At 42.9% G+C, this 17219-nt stretch overlaps 2 protein-coding genes across 2 annotated transcripts in view; one reads left to right on the top strand and one right to left on the bottom strand.

Annotated features, from left to right (window-relative positions):
- The window catches only part of LOC119406953 (uncharacterized), a 487035-nt gene that overhangs the window by 122846 nt on the left and 346970 nt on the right, over positions 1-17219 (top strand). The gene's annotated exons all lie outside the window — the stretch shown is intronic.
- Positions 1-17219, bottom strand: part of LOC119406949 (mediator of RNA polymerase II transcription subunit 23) — a 38467-nt gene that overhangs the window by 20018 nt on the left and 1230 nt on the right. Inside the window, exons 3-16 of the mRNA XM_037673748.2 lie at positions 15504-15628; positions 14058-14169; positions 13872-13970; positions 13346-13450; positions 12776-12845; positions 11330-11442; positions 10388-10483; positions 9181-9372; positions 8973-9059; positions 7929-8131; positions 6391-6470; positions 4165-4336; positions 2370-2512; positions 603-777 (exon numbers count right to left, since the gene is read on the bottom strand). Coding sequence (XP_037529676.1) covers positions 603-777; positions 2370-2512; positions 4165-4336; positions 6391-6470; positions 7929-8131; positions 8973-9059; positions 9181-9372; positions 10388-10483; positions 11330-11442; positions 12776-12845; positions 13346-13450; positions 13872-13970; positions 14058-14169; positions 15504-15628 — 1772 coding nt within the window. The remainder of the gene's footprint in view (positions 1-602; positions 778-2369; positions 2513-4164; positions 4337-6390; positions 6471-7928; positions 8132-8972; positions 9060-9180; positions 9373-10387; positions 10484-11329; positions 11443-12775; positions 12846-13345; positions 13451-13871; positions 13971-14057; positions 14170-15503; positions 15629-17219) is intronic.

The following is a 17219-nucleotide window of genomic DNA, read 5'->3' as shown; positions in this document are numbered from 1 at the left end:
TACCTGTTCAAACAATGCAATGCACTGAGACAATTCTAGATTGCTGGAATGAGTTAGAATAAATATGAGTTCCTGCCAATGCTGTGGTCTCTAGATTTCTACTCCCAACGGTGAAGGGTGCTATTTGACTATGTGGGATATCTTGCACCCTAGTAGAATGTTCTACCTGCAATCATCAATATTGTATGTCTTCTGTGGAGGAAGTAAGTGCTTTCTCCATGTATATCACTGATAGAGCAGTTTCACCCCTTTCACTTTCGTAGTGCTGTATGCTACAAGTGCCTGAAATGGTTGTGGAGGCTTCACCAAGCTGTTTACAGCAGCTTTCATCTGTAAAATCTTTCCACAGTTCCTGCCAAAGAGATGAACACCTGACTTGATGGCTGATTGGCCAGACAGGTCAATAAGGGTGGATACGTGGGCTTGTTGGTAGTAGGTCACTTCATAAGCTTCGCTGTAGCGCGGCAAAGGACACCAGAAAGAATTGACGATGACACTAGCTATCTGTGTCGTCGTACATTTCTTTCTGGTGTCCACGTCCTTTGACGTGCTACAACGAAGCTAGAGAAATGCCAGACAAGCACCGGCACGAGGCAACCTACCAGAGGTGCAGCTGCGTCTGATTGGTCTGCGGCACGGCGGCCAGGCTGTGCAGGTGCGACAGCAGCTGGACACGGTAGTGCGGCTGAATGTGGTGAAGACGGTAGCTGAACATCTCCAGCAGCGTGTGCAGGATGCCCCACGCCTGCTGACGGAATACCGTCGGCAGAAGGTGATCTGCACAGATCAATCACACATGCATACAATGTCTTGGTGGTTGTAAGGTTAAGGTATCTTCTCTCTCTCTATCTCCCTCACACACACACACACACTGGGAAATGAAACACGATTTAAGAGTTTAAGCATAGTTCCACACACTCTAGATAAAATTTGGAGGCATGCTTCACTCAAACATGACTGCAGCACTGTGAGCATGACACACCATATGGCCATGTGGCTGCCAAGCTCTGTCTCAGAATGGCGGTAAATCGGGCTAGTTGGTTGCTCATGATTGTAAAATAACAGTGCAAAAGACGACGGACAAACATACACGTTTGTCTCTGTGTGTTCGTCCGTCGTCTTTTGCGCTGTTGTTTTACGATCTGTATCAGAGCTGTGCCTCACTCACTTTTGGTACACACAATACATGAAGACAATCAGGAGCCCTTCCCCTATCGGGAAAATGGAGGCAAGCGAAGATCGGCATGTGCATGCCTGACCTAATGCTTTTTTTCACATCTTTCCTTTTTTTTTTCTATCACACTGTGCAATGCTCCCTCCCAACTTTTTCCTTCCTCTGTGCCTGGAATTGGACCTTCATCTACATGCTCAGCCACACAACACTTCTGTTGCTAAAGGCAACAACAACACTCATGTGTGAAACAACGAAATGCAACAATGAAGTGTGGCAACGCGAAACGACAAGTGACCTTGATAAAAGATCAGATTGCCATATCAGAAACGGCTGATCGCCGACAGGCACACGATCTAGAGAGCATCAGTTATTGGAAAACGATGCTTACAAATATGCATGTCACCAGCACACCTCTCACGGCTGCATTTCTGCACGCCCACATTTCTGTACACTCGCCAGCATCGAGCTTTCACGCATGATGCCACTGCCACCGAAATCTGTAACTCATAAAAGCTTTGCTTAAATTATGAACGAGCTTCGGGATATTCAAGCTCACAATCCCCTACACATGAACAAATAATAAGAGGAGAAGCCGTCGAAAACTGCTGCTGTTACAGACATACTGTTCACTCTGTATGATAATGAACTGGTTTCGAAACACTGCGGCTCACTTCTCAAGCATGTTCCCAGTCATTTTTCACACCCACAAATTTCATCGAGATGCATGCTTTCCCAACAGTACACCAATGTGGCTGGCCCGGTCTGCAACAAATAGTGTTAGAGCACAGTGAGCCTGTAATGTTCACCACAAACAGAATAACAATAATAATTGTTCGGGTTTCATGTCCCAAAACCACGATATGGTTATGAGGGACGCCGTAGTGGAGGGCTCCGGAAATTTCGATCACCTGGGGTTCTTTAACATACACCTACATCCAAGTACACGGGCCTCAAACATTTTCACCTCCATCGAAAATGCGGCTGACGCGGCTAGGATTCGATCCCGTGACCTTCGGGTCAGCAGTCAAGCACCATAACCACTAGACGACCAGAGGAGAGCAAACACATATCATTACTCAGTGGACCAACCTAGTGAGAATGGATGTCCACGTTTATAGACATGATGCCCACCCGTGCGTGAAGTGCACAGCTGACTTTGTGTATGGTAACACTGGAATTCAAACAATGCACTTACTGATGAAGCCCTTGATCCCAAGCGATTCGATCTCGCTGTACACCAGCAGACGGCTGTAGGTTTCTATGAGTGCTGGCGTAAGGGAGACTGTCGACTTTGCTTGCGGAATCTTCATTACGTGAGTCACCACATTGTGGATCAGGCTAGAAAACAAAACGCAGAAGAAGTCATAGACATTAGGTGCAAGAAAATTTTTAACAAAGGTCCGAAGTCACGACTGTCTTGATTTAGTTGTGCAGTAGCTAAATTAAAACATGGGACTGTTCATTGCTTCACAGCTATGCTTTATCGCAGGAGATGACACGGACTCAGTGTATGCAGGCCCTTCCAATCTCCGACTTTATGTCAAATCTCTGACTTTATGTCAAACGTAACAAATCTTTCGAAGGAAGGGGAATTTTCCCGAGGTACTCGTTTTTTTTGTTAGACACTTCCAAATAATTCCAACAGACAATTAGGCCAAGGAAAATATAGGGGACATTAATTGCTGTCTTTAAAAGTAGTGCAGTAATTATGACGTAAGTTGAAATGAAATGAAGTGGATGAAAAATCACTAGGGGTGTGCGAATATTCGAAAGTTTCGAATATTCGTCGAATATTACATTCGAAATATTCGCATTCGATTCGAAAATCGTGTATTCGAAAAGTTTCGAATATTCGATAACTTCGAATATTCCAAAAATTCGAATATGCGATTCGATTATCATGCAGAAGATAACTCGTCTTTCACATTTCTGCTGCGTTCGTATAGCTAAAAACGTTGCCGAGAGGAGCGATAAACATCGTAAGTACACGGAGGCACGATATCTGTCTGCGACGAGCGCCCCAATACGTATGATTTATTGCTGGTGCATCTCCGACGTGCAGTGCTGTTGGCGATCATGTAACCGTACATTTTCAATATTATGCGGCCGTAACGTGCCGCACTACCACTCGTTCACTATGCAGGACCACTTCTGAAGAAAGACAGTGACCCATGTGACTGGTGGCGGACTGTAGGCACCTTCAGATACCCCAGTCTGGCAAGGCTTTGCCCCATGTACCTCCCTATAAGCGAGTGTGCCTTTTCAGTAGCAGGGGGGGGGTGTTTTCTCTGTTAGAAGGGAGCGCCTGCTGCCTGATCATGTGGAGCAACTCATATTTCTTCATGATAACATCTAGTCATTACTTTCATTGTGCCGTGATATTTGCTTGTGTTGTGATGTGCACTGTGCTAGCCTGGACATTGTGTTCTGGAGATAGCAGTGTATGTTGTGTTGCCAGTCAGGCTGTTAAAGTTTTTTTTTCAAATAGCTGCATGTTAAATAAAATATTGTTACTGTGGAGGCATTTTTCCTTTGATATTCGATATTCGATTCGATATTCGAAGATGGATATTCGTATTCGATTCGTATTCGAAAAATTTGATATTCGCACACCCCTAAAAATCACCCTTTCCGTCGGTGGGATCTGAACCCCCAACCTTAAATTGGTAGAGCATCGGACGTGTAGTTCTAAGCTTGTGGGTTCGAATCTGATGGAAAGGGTGATCTTCCATCCACTTAGATTCACTTCCATTTACGTTATAATTACTACACTACAGTTAAAGACAACAATTAATGTGCCCTATGCTTTCCTTTGCCTAATCTGTTTGATTCATATGGCTGTGTCTAACTACTCTTTCATAGCACACACAGCAAAACTTTCACTACAGGCACATTAGGCAGCAGAAAACAGTAGTGTTCTGAGCCAGAGACCGAAATCTGCTCGACAACCCAGCAACATTGAAAGTAGTCTGGACAAACAGGATACCCACCTCATTTTGGTGTGAACTGTTAACGAGTCAAGCACATTCATGCCCAGTGGGTGCGTTGGGTTAGGCGTGTTGGAATTCGACGATGACATGGAACCCTGGTTGCGCTGACTGCACTGGATGGCCTCAGCCAGTATTCCCATGGGGCGCATGAAGTACTCCTGATTCGTGCTGTCTGCAAAACACCACGGCCAAGTGTCACGCAACGTGTGAACACCGGGCGTCATCGTTACGGCACACATCGTCTTCCTACACTTTCAAAAAAGGCTTGCACTCTTTGGAGCTTATTTTGTACTGAAACAAAAACTCTCATCTGTCTTGAGTACCCTTCCTTTCTTTGATGCTGTGCACTCACTTCCAGATTACAAGCAGCATGTGCACTTTCAACATGATACATTCTTAACAGGAAAGTTGCAGCTGAAGTTGAAGAACAAAAACACAAGCAAGACTGAAGATGATTGAGAACAAGATACAATGCAGTGGCTGCATTCTGATGGCAGCAAAATGCAGTTGTGTTCGTGCACTTTAATTGAAATGTGTATTAAAGAACTCAAGGTGGTCCGAATCTGTTCACAGCCTGCCACAATGGCATTTACACTGATACTTATTATGCTGTGCTGGAACCTTACATTCGGGTCATTCCATGCCAAATCACCCAGCGTTTTTCCGGCCATCACAAATATGGCTGAAAAAATTTCCATGCTTTTCTTGAAGTACAAAACTAGTTCTGCTCGTTTATTTCTGTTGTCAAAAATTTTCCCGCCTGTTTGTGAGAGTCTGTAGTTTTGCGCCGACTGAGCTAAAGGGCATCAAACAACAATTTTTTTCAAAGGGCGTTTATAGGATGCACTCAATAAAATGGTATTTCCGGCAAGCTAATGAAGTGATGTAACTGTAAAAATAATGACTTATTTATGTATATCGATTCTTCGAGGGCTTTTCGCATGAGCAAAATTGAATAAAGTTGCAAAGTTTGATATTTCTTTCCAGGAACAAGGCAAACTCAAAGGGTAGAAATTAATTATATACTGGAAGCCTGTTCGACATACTACAAAAGAAAAATAATTTAGTCGCTGAAGGTGTAGCAGATCGTCTGAAAAAAAATTGCGAATTTCACTTTTTTTGAGAAAAGCTGTGTATTCATCGTCAAAAAAACTTGCCTTGGTGGTTGGACTAAAAATATGCACGATACTTCATTTGAAAGCTCTATGCATTAACTAAACATAGACAAAGTTACAAAAGGGTATTATTTTTTTAACTTGAGAAATATATTTTTTAAATTTTGTATCTCCACCAGCTTTTCGCCGACGTAACTCAAGCGGCATGAAGCACTCGCAAAGGCAATCTTCAGCCCATGCCCACTGACCTGGGATGCAGACGTCAAACATGGTGCTGTCTATAAAGTAATGGAAAGGAAATGGGGTTGCTATATAGACAGCGTCATGCTTGACGTCTGCATCCCAGGTCAGTGGGCATGGGCTGAAGATTGCCTTTGCGAGTGCTTCATGCCGCTTGAGTTACGTCGGCGAAAAGCTGGTGGAGATACAAAATTTAAAAAATATATTTCTCAAGTTAAAAAAATAATACCCTTTTGTAACTTTGTCTATGTTTAGTTAATGCATAGAGCTTTCAAATGAAGTATCGTGCATATTTTTAGTCCAACCACCAAGGCAAGTTTTTTGACGATGAATACACAGCTTTTCTCAAAAAAAGTGAAATTCGCAATTTTTTTTCAGACGATCTGCTACACCTTCAGCGACTAAATTATTTTTCTTTTGTAGTATGTCGAACAGGCTTCCAGTATATAATTAATTTCTACCCTTTGAGTTTGCCTTGTTCCTGGAAAGAAATATCAAACTTTGCAACTTTATTCAATTTTGCTCATGCGAAAAGCCCTCGAAGAATCGATATACATAAATAAGTCATTATTTTTACAGTTACATCACTTCATTAGCTTGCCGGAAATACCATTTTATTGAGTGCATCCTATAAACGCCCTTTGAAAAAAATTGTTGTTTGATGCCCTTTAGCTCAGTCGGCGCAAAACTACAGACTCTCACAAAGAGGCGGGAAAATTTTTGGCAACAGAAATAAACGAGCGGAACGAGTTTTGAACTTTAACAAAAACGTGGAAATTTTTTCAGCCATATTTGTGATGGTCGGAAAAACACTGGGTGATTTGGCATGGAATGACCCATTCCACGAATCAATCAATCGATTAGTACTTACATGCATTGCAGAGAAGCGAGATCCAGTAATCACTTCCAAAGCTGAGAGTTGTATTTGACACGAAGGGTTGTTGCAGGTACCTGCAAAAAGAAGAATATTTGAACAGCTCTTCTTACTAGCAAGCTGTCAGTTTCATTTTATTGCTATTTATTAGTCCGGCAGCACAGATGCGCAGACCTCACTCCACATCTGCTACTATACAAGTATCAAAGGAGTCCCTTTAAATAAGTTGTAATTGTTAGTGTGACCTGGTAAGCTGCTCAAACAAGACTATAGCACCGAGTGAATAAACTAAAGCTGTGCGAATAGCAAAATTTTGGGTACGAAGCGAATTCGAATATTGAAGTGTGAGTGTGAATCGAATCAAATATTTTTAGAATATTTCTTGAATATTTCAAAGTGAAACTGCACAAAAATGTTGGAGAGGATTCCTAAGCATATTCTTATGAGATAGCAACATGAATGTTTCTTTTTGCTAGGTTGATGAAGCACTGGCGGGGTGGTGTTTCATAGTTGTCTTGTCAAGAATAAGGCAATGTAGTGGCCTAATTGTATTTATGTACATGGTTTGGTGCAACCAAAGTGTTGCTGACAACACTTTACACGTGATAGGCAAAGATGCCATTTCCTCAGCCTCTCCTTCTCTTTCAACTTCTGTGGAAGGCCAACTGATGTGGCGGACAAGGGTGTGCTCCCTTCAAGTCCGGAGCTCCAAATCTGCATCGTAGACGTCGATGTATAAGAACATCTGAAATTTTGGATGCTAAAAAGCTTCGGCGTCCGATTTTTCGAACTTCCTGCCCAAATTTTAGGTCCAAAACAGTCATCTCCATTCTCTATGTTGGAACCAACGTTTTCTTGAGTTAATACATTTGCGACCGTAGTGGAGCTTGAAAGGCAGCTTTGCCGCAATACCGGGGTGTGATGAGGTGAAGCATATTAAAAATCTACGGACCACTTCCAATCGGTCGTACTGTGTCTTGGCAAAGTTCGACTGTAACGGAGCTTGAAAGGCAGCTTTGCCGCAATACGAGAGTGTAATGAGGTGAAGCATATCAAAAATCTAGGGACCACTTCCAATCTGACGTTGACTGTGTGTCGACTAAGTTCGACTGTAACGGAGCTTGAAAGGCAGCTTTGCCGCAATACGAGAGTGTAATAAGGTGAAGCATATTAAAAATTTGAAGGGGTCATTTTTAATTGGACGTTGACTGTTTTTGTTTTCGGGAAGTTCGAATAGTAAAATTCCAGTGCGAATCGAATCGAATAGCACACACTATTCGAAAAATATTCGAAATTTCGAATATTCGCAAACCCTAAATATTTCATTTCAACATGTGAAAACGAGATTCTAATACACAGGCGTCTGTAGATTCATTGCTGGTACTGGATGCCATCATTGTTAAACACGAGAAAATGTGTCACACGAGAACGTAACATGAGAAAACGTTTAAGCAGGATTCTACTGCATTCACATAACTGTACTCCTAACACATGTTGAAAGCGGTAAACATTAGCGACAAAGAGCGTAGGCATACTCGAGGTGTGTGGCCAACGCATGTGGCAGGGGCCGTTGTAGCCGCACTTTTTCCAGCTGTGCCTTACGGGTCAGGTGCACCCAGATGGACGTAATGGCCAGTGCACGAGTGCAGTGCGGCTTGGTCACGTCTGGAAACGGCAGCGGCTCCTTCTCCGGGTACAACAGGTCGTACAGTTTCATCACCGGCAGGAAATCGTTGAGCTGCATGCAATGGCAATAATGAGTGCCACACGAGGTTCTACAGCAGGTTATAGAGCGCTCGAAATGATGACAGAGGCTGTCAGAATAAAGAAAATAGGCGTGCACAATGCAACACAGCACATGCCGTGTAGGATATAGTACAGATAAGTGCTGTTCAAATCACAGAAATGGTACCAAGGACGAGAATTGCAGTATTTTTTCGCATAAGGCGCATAACATAAAAAAAAATTTTTACTAGCTGCAGGCCTTGTATGAGGAGGCTTATAGTTACTTACAGAAGCTTCAAACTGCACTACGACTGCTAGGTAGAATAGCACAACCACTTGTGACCGACAAGGAACACTTTTACTCAGTCATGCTCCTGACTATCGCTGCCTCTGTTGCTTGACGAGCTTGCCTGATTGACAACTTCCCATATCTAGTTGTCCTTCTTCTGTGCTGGTCTTACTAGTATTTGAAACTCCAAACATCTTAAAACTTTTGATGACAGCCTCAAACAAAAGCGCAACCCACATGTCCAAAATCCACCAGGCGCTCCTCGCAGCGGTGAGCCTTTCATATGCTGCAAGAATGTGTGGGTATGCATGGGCAAAAAGTGTGGGTTTCACACTTGGTGAAACTTTATTCCAAAGTTTTCATGGTCGATAGTTAGTCCAGGCCTTACACAAGTAAATATATGGTAAGGGCTTCAGTGAGATCAGAAATATAGCAGGTGTAGGATGGAGTGAACTGGTATTGACCACAATGAACAACTTACCTCAGGCAACTTGAGAACTGCACTATGTATATGTGAAGATGTGATGCAACAAAAATTTTTTCTCGATGTTGTTCCCTTACTCACCGGATTCTTGGTGATGCTTCCAGAGATGAACTGCAGTAGAACCCACATCAGATGGTCCCTGCCCTTGCGCAGGTTCTTGCCAACCAGCTGCAGGCATCAACGGTATTTTTCAGATAACATATGACTGCATGGAGGAATGAATCTGGAAGAATACTTTCAAGCAATCCCACCACGCCCTGTGCCAACCTATGGTGAGCGAGAGACTTGCCTGGTCGTGCAATGCAAGCACCATGTGCGGGAAGTTCGCGTACTGGAAGAGCACGAAGTAGATGAGCTGGCTCGATAGGTTCTGCCAGAAGAGCTCGATGGGTTCCTCGGGACCTTCCTGTTCCGACTTCTCCATAGCCCGGACGACAAGCGCCACCAGTTCTTGCTCCAGCACCGGACAGCGCTGCTTTTGCTGCAAAGGGCCCAGATGACCGCGCAATTGGTGCACCAGGCCTTTTCTACAATGACAGTAGCAGCTTCATTGTGTACGGAGTACATCACTTATGGTAAATTGCTGTCAAAGGGCCCCTAAACCACACAGAGGTCGAAATTTAGTTGTGGTGTTGCAGTTGTGCACGAGTGTACGACGAACAAAGAGCCAAGAACTTTTCAAAATGGTGCAGTAATAGTGGAGTTACATGCACTTGATGATCAAAGCACAGCTCTTGCTTGTTCTGCTCTTTCCTTCGCAACACTCCATTTGTCACCTGGTCTCTCCACCTCACCAAATGCTCCGCCTTGCTGTGCGTCGAGCAACGTGATGAGGAAGAAAAGAGAGTGCGCGTACCTGCTAGCAGAAAAACAGATTCTTGTTCAACCAATTGACAGAGTCTGCTTCTGGTGACGTCCCGTCGAGAACTGGGGAAATCGGAAAGACCCGGAGAGGAGCACAGGATTGTTTTAGATTTCGGCACGCGGCCGTGGCACGTAGCACTGCTGCGTTTGGCATTGGTGATCATGATGGCATTCTGAACTTGATGTACCCGTTTACTTGACATGTTAAGAAAATATTGGAGGTGGTTTAAGGGCTCTTTAAGACAAACTCATAGGGACCACTGAACAGGTTTACAGAGTAGACGAAAAAGACAAATGCTTGTCCATCTTTTTCGTTGTCCCTGTAAACATGCAGATCATGAATCATCAACTAGCCCATCCGACTAACCAGCCAAAACCTGTTATCCTTATCGAGTTTGTCTGGATAGACTACTGATATAATAGTGCTGTGTTGACATGTCTTTTGCTGACAAGAGCCAGTAAACCCCCCATACCAAGGAGCATAAAAGGCACAATCCATAAAACTAGCTCCCTGTACACCCCCTACGTCCTAATTCTTGTTTTTCTTCAATTGATGAGAAAACCATGTGTGTGTTTCTACCTATAGCTAAGTCGCAATGTCTGTCAACAAAAGCACTGTGGTGAGAGCTCACCTGCTTTGTGAGACCCAACATGCTGCACACCATCTCCCTCGAGTATGGCTGCTCCAGCACATACCTGAGGAGCTCCGTCTGGGGCTGCTGGACCTCCTGCAGCAATTCAGCGGTCGACGTAACTGTTATAGACCCATTCACATTGACCACAAAAAACAAAATAATAATGAAAGAGGCTGCAAGCTGAATACAGTAGAGGTTTTTAGCTTGTCCGGTATTCCTATATAAACACAAAGTGGTTTACAGAATACCGGGTTCCTAGATGATGGTATCGGCATCTTGTGACGCTTCGTGCAACCCCAATTATAGACATGCTTGTTTGCTTTCACCTCATGTCCTTGAGGGAAAAATGTTTTAAAAGGCAATTAATTTCGTATTGGGCTACTGCTGAGAATATATACAAGCAGTGAAGTAAAATGCACCACGTTCCTACAATAACAATTCTATGCCTGCCTATTTCATCTTGGCCCCGCCAGATGGCCCCACCTATCCGGCCTCTCACGTTTATGGCTACAGTATTCGATATAAAGCTAATGCAGACATTTATGGAAAAACTATAACTCTCTATTAACGCATGAACTTTTGTGTTTGTTGCGTGATGCACAAGATTTTTCAAGGCTTTCGTGCCACTAGAAATCCACGTGCACTGCATATCACTGTGAAAGAAAAAATTTTTTTTCCTTCGTTCATGAAGTGTGGTAACAGCAGGCATGAAAGATCAGCTTACAGATCAGATCCACTTGGTGCTCTATTGGGTTCGGATACAAGTTTCCTTCATTGTGGCCATATATTTTACAATGTATTTTCACAGCAGCTTCAGAGCATAAAGAAAGCTAATGCAGTTAAGTACAATTCAACGTACCATACTTTGGTTAAACTGTACTAAACTAAACAGAGCTTTCCCGATTACCATGAAGTGCACAAGAGGGGCTAAGAGCTCACCGCACTGTAAGGCAGCTGTCCTTTCATTGTAAACTTGGCCGTGTTGGGGTCAAGCTTCCAGACAGTGCAGCACGTTCCAGAATGGCCCACGACAGGCCGAAGTTTGGAACGACCTGGCCCAGAAAGAAGCGGAGAGATTACAAGATGTTCTTTTATGCAATAAGGCACAAACACCACACTAAGCAACATAAATTCGAGTTTGATCAAGCTTTGCTGGCATTGTAAACAGTACAAGAGTCTTGGAGCACTGACCTACTATGCACATTCGAAATGTTGTGGGCCAACATTCATAAGCTACACAATCTTCCATAAGCTATACAATCAGACCTCTCCACATGAAGATTTTTTCAGAAAACCTTTAACTATTTTCCCTCACCACAACCATTCTTGTAAAGTCAAGAGAATAATTTATCGCACGTTGCCTTTTGCTCATTCATGCATGATTTGAGCCACTATTGACTGGAACAACGTGCCGTCACGTATAATAGTGCCATTACATTGCAGGCCAATAGGCCTTGGCCAGGACCAACGAAAAATTCGCATCACCCTGAAATTCGCATGAGCTGTGATCGTATCGCCGAGGTTTCACTGTATACCCTTGCTGCAGCGTTTTTATAAAAAATTTTTAATAATGTGCAAACTTGTTGTACTTGCATATGGATTTATTTATCTATACTTTATACTGTTCTCACTAACATTATCTATTGTATAAGTATAGCTGGGTAAGTTAAAATTATTTTTTATGTTTTGCTATAGTACCTGTATCCCGTAATCATTTTTCTGCACTATGTTACCTTCAATGAACATCCTCCCCACCCCTTATGTAATGCTCTCATGAGGGCCTTCATGGGTCTCGTTAATTAATGAATTAATTAGAAGATGTCTAAATTGCCTTGTGCCATGACCTTACTGTTATAGTAGTAGTAGTAGTAGTAGTAGTATCTTTATTTATTTCTTGTAATACAAGAAAAAGGAACAGAGGAAAAAGGCATTTCATACGCCTGACAAGGGCCTCTGTACCTGAAGTTCGCAACACATACACATTCCCTGTACATATGCACAATCGAAAAAAAGTTTTGACGCATCATAAAACCACATGAGTGCTAACAAAGAAGTACTGCAATCAACACAACCAACACACGACACGCTTAAGATCCTGCAGATACGCAAGTCTTACACAGATAAGATCAACAAATAAATAAATAAATAAATAAAGTAGTTAAAAGTTGGGAAACTAGAGTGTTGTTCCTGTGAGTTCACAAGCAATATTAATTAACTAATTAACCAAGTAAGTGCAAATTTTCACATGTGTCTGCCCAAACTCCAGAAGCACTGCATGGAAGATAACAGTACATGGCATACCAATAATGCAACTTATTTACTCCAGCACGTTAACGACAAAAACTATGAACACGCCATGGGGCAGCAGGGAGTAGACTCACTCACCTACGATGGTCACCATTTGGGCACAGGGCTGGAAGCTGTCCACAAAGTCAGAGACAAGTTTGGCAAATTTCTGAGGTGCCACAAAAAGGGTAAAAAAAGCACAATGAAAATTTAGGACAACTTGATTACAGGAACTTCCCCCAGAATATAGACATCATGTTCTGTTATAATTTAAGAACCATTACATGTTAATTTCATGCACTTTCAATGCACTAACACCACCCGCAATTTGTAGCATTGCACCACAATAGATACACACCTTAAATTTCAGTACTGCCTTTATATTGGCATAAAGTCAGAGTGGGTGTTGATGTAATCACACTACTCAATACCCCCATAGACTCTGCTGCATAACCATTCGTACACAGATGCACCTAATCCCCATCACTCCAAAGTTCATTAACGTAAATTTTTAAAATAAATTAGGTATTTTCACATAATATCGCTACAAGAAACACATTTCAAATTTGAAAGCTAATGCAACCTGTAATTATCATGCAATGAACAGTAGTGGTTCCAGCTAATTAGCTTTTTCAAAAATCTTATCCATGAACTCTGGCATCAGCATACCCAGTGTGGCCAGTTTGTCTTTGACGCCAACCGCTTCTGGACGTCATCAAAGATCAGGTAGCTCGGTAGCAGAGCAGCGTTGCGGTCGAAAATGTGCTCCAATACCTGACAGGTGTAAGACAAACAACACTCAACTCAATGAGTCATCACATTCATATGAGTCCAGCTATTTTTTTTCTAAATGAATAAACCTACTGCCAACACGTATGCGAATGAAATGACCAAGAATTTCTCGCACTGAAATTGCACTTCACTGTGGTATTACACTTTGCATTGGCATTTAAAATGCTTAGTCTGTGCATTCATTACATGTTATGAGACATTAAACAATATACAGCTGTACTCGATATGAGCTGGAACACGGTGCGTGTGGTCGAAGGTGCCCCAAGCCTGCATGACGACACCAGCAAACATTAAAGTGGTTTACAAAATACTGGTAATCGAAACATTGCTTAACTGACTTTTCTTGCGTCGCATCACTGTTGCGGACACTTCGAGAGATAAAAGCAAGAATTTACAAACTTACCCCGCTGATTGTGTTCAGCTGCCTCATCATGGATATGTTTACTGTCGGAGGTATCGAAAGTGCCTTATCAAATATTGCCTTCAAGAGGTCACGAACACCCTGAAAGGCGTTGCATAATTGGTTTAGCAGCACTCAATCTACGTGAAATTGGATAAGGCTAGGTTAATTAAGTGACAAAGGACAAACCTTGTAGTCGATTCCAGCCACAATCTTCTGAATGAGACACAACGACTGGCACCAATACTCTTCCGCAGTGTAGTGGAATTTGTCGGTGGCCAAGAGCGCATCGCACACAGGTCTGTAAGAACATAAAGTTCTTGATGAGAACATTGTTCAAATACAATTTTTAAATAATATCAAGTTACACCAGTTTGTCCAGTTCTTTAACATCATGGAGCTTTCAAAACTCTCGACACAAATGAAAGGGACAGCATGCACTTCAACACAACAGATGCAGCCTCCTGAGATCCGCTTTTGGCCACGTGAGCATCTGAGGCCATGCAGTAACTCCGATTCTGTGATTGCGTTAGCCCTTGAATTAGGTTTAATGCGGCCGTCTGTCTAACGCACCTCTGAAGGTCGGTACACATTCCCTGCATCATTCACAAGCATCTGGGACAGACTTGTCAAGTTTGTTTAAGTGTTCTGCAACTGTACATTTTGTCCACTTACTTTCTTCTAACGCTGTGAGTGTGCTATGCGAGTGCGGCACGTTGACGTGGTCAAGAGCGTGATGACGTCATGACTTGCCGCTTTCTCAAGCAACTGAATGCGCTCCACAAAAATGGACATGTCCTTCAGATGGAGAGTTCAAGAATAGCATTCCAGTACAGGTTCGTCTCACATTTAACATAATACAATCAATCGGCTCAAGTTCACCGTGGCATAAATTGCAGGAAAGCAGAAATTTCTGCATTTATACTCACATATAAAATTTCAAGTTAATGGACTGAAAGAGACATACTTGATCAAACTGAGATCCAAACCTATGGCACGTCAATGACAGCTACCAACCAGCAGTAAAGCAGGTATCCCTTATGAAATTGAGCTCAACCCTCTCGCATCTCTTTTACGATTCCCGTACAAAAGAATGCCACCTTTTGATGTTTCCAATATGGAAGTATTACATGATTAAAAGCAGCATACCACAGCTAAAGTATGATGTGGCGAAACAATGCAGCAAGCCTGCTCATGTGCAGAGTGCACCTTCTGTTTGCACACAGCACCCAATTACATACTAGCAGCGAAAAAGAAAAGGAGAGAAAAAAAAAACGCTCAAGTAAAGTATGCTGCATCTTTCATGCCTTCTTTGTCTGTGCTACGAGCAATGAAATCTGCATCGCCAACATTCTATAATACAATTTGCAAGTGGAGCAGCTGCTGAAGAATAGCTAGATTTTTAATTGCTATTAAGACAGCAAAGAAACATAATGCATTTGCTGCAGCAAACGTCATTGCAAAACATAATGTCATTCGAAAATTGTGTAAGGAAACATGCCGTGGCACAACCTCGCTTAGCGTGGCACAAGCACGACGTAATTTCGCTAACTTTCTTCTGATTTTAAAAATCTCCACGTAATACATGTACTCACAAGGAAAGTCGCACATGTTCAGAAAAAGCTGTCTACTCACTTTGGCTGAACAACGCCCACAGTGACTGCATGGTGTAGGAGAGACAACAAGGTCTGCATCTGGCGGTGATTGCTCAAGTTGGAGACCAGTGAGACATACTGCTTCAATGCAGCATCCAGCGATTCCTAAGGCAAAGAAACAATTGTTACAATGGCTGCAATGTCCTGCTGCTAAGCACGAGGATATAGGTTCGTATAATGGCACAACCGCGCAATGGAAACTGTGTGCTTGGGATTCAGGAGCACTTAGACCACATAAAAAGCATTGTTTAGATGGTGTACATTGAGCGGTGCCTCCGTGCGAACTTTAACACTTGAAACGCCAGCGGGAGCGTCATGGAAAGCTTGCAAAAATACCAGTTTTTTTTACTAGAATTGAAGAAAAAAAAAAAAGAGCCACCAGGATACCTTGCCAGTTGAGACACCTTGACAAGGGTATTACAAAGAGTGTGTGGCTCCTCGGCTTGACTTCAGACATAAGGGGGCGTTGAAACATCTCTGAGGCGATATGCCTGGACGTGTGTTATAACGACCACATCAGGTGCGTGCACGTCTGCATAGGTGCTGTTCAAAGGCTGCTAACGAGAAAACTATACCGCTACAAGCCCTGCAGTGTTGCAAAGATTGCTTAACTAGTATTATACTGGTACGCATTTACAGTCAATTCAGCCAAAAAGAAATTCTGTTGCAGTCAGCCTCTAAAGAATTTCATATGGGAAGAATTATTCCACCACTGCAATGTCCATTACAGCACGCTATGCAGTTTATTGAGTATTTTGATATGCACGATACCGATGCACAAAGCCGCCCTTTTCAAAGAGCTCAACAAAAGAGCCAGGGACTTCTTCTTGTATTGCCTCTGTTTGATGGATAGAGTCTCGCAATCACTGCGCTCATCCCATCCCCGGCATTCTGCATTCTTTTTACTCTGGGCTCTGGAAACCCAACTCATGCTGGCAGAAGAAGGCCTATTAATCAAGATGTGGAAGTGCCTGTCCGAATAACGCCAGTCACTTCCACTCACACTCCTCCAAAGTCTGTCTCTACACACTCATATCACTTCTTTATTGTTCCATCGCCTCCAATTCCACTGCTGCCGCCATATGTTATGGATGCATCAAACAGCAGTCCAGTTTACTGCATGAGCCATTGCCTCGACCTTCCTCCCAAAATTTGTCTTTTCTATCTTCCATTTATGTAGTGCAGTATCCTTCTCATCTGGCCCATAACACCATGCATTGGTCTATATTGATATACATCATGTGACATCATCGACGCTGCTTCTTAACACACTGGTACTACAGCATGGTGGCTACAACAACATAGCAAGTCGACATTCGATGAGACTTACTGCTGCGGGTAACCTGCTTCAACATCATAAACACGCGGTCGGAACATTATCGGTCTCCATGCTAGAATAGTGACAGAACCTGTGTGTGATACACTGATAGCATTCCCGTGACGTCATGGACCCAGCTTCCCACTGTGTTGGTGCAACATGCGGGCTTCAGAGACATCAATAAAAGCCATCTATATTAGGTATGTACAGGCTGCTGTATTGATAACCTCAGCAATTCCAAGGAATGAAGAATGCAGAGGCACACCCAAATTGCTCTCAGGTTGTTATCTTAACTGAAAAGCTTAGTTTCAAGGAAATGGTAGCACAGCAGGGAAATTAGGTTGTAACAAATTCTAGATGTTGCTTCCCCAACTCTAA

Source organism: Rhipicephalus sanguineus, chromosome 10 (genome assembly GCF_013339695.2).
Source record: "Rhipicephalus sanguineus isolate Rsan-2018 chromosome 10, BIME_Rsan_1.4, whole genome shotgun sequence".
NCBI lineage: Eukaryota > Metazoa > Arthropoda > Arachnida > Ixodida > Ixodidae > Rhipicephalus > Rhipicephalus sanguineus.
This window is presented reverse-complemented; position numbering and strand designations above follow the sequence as displayed.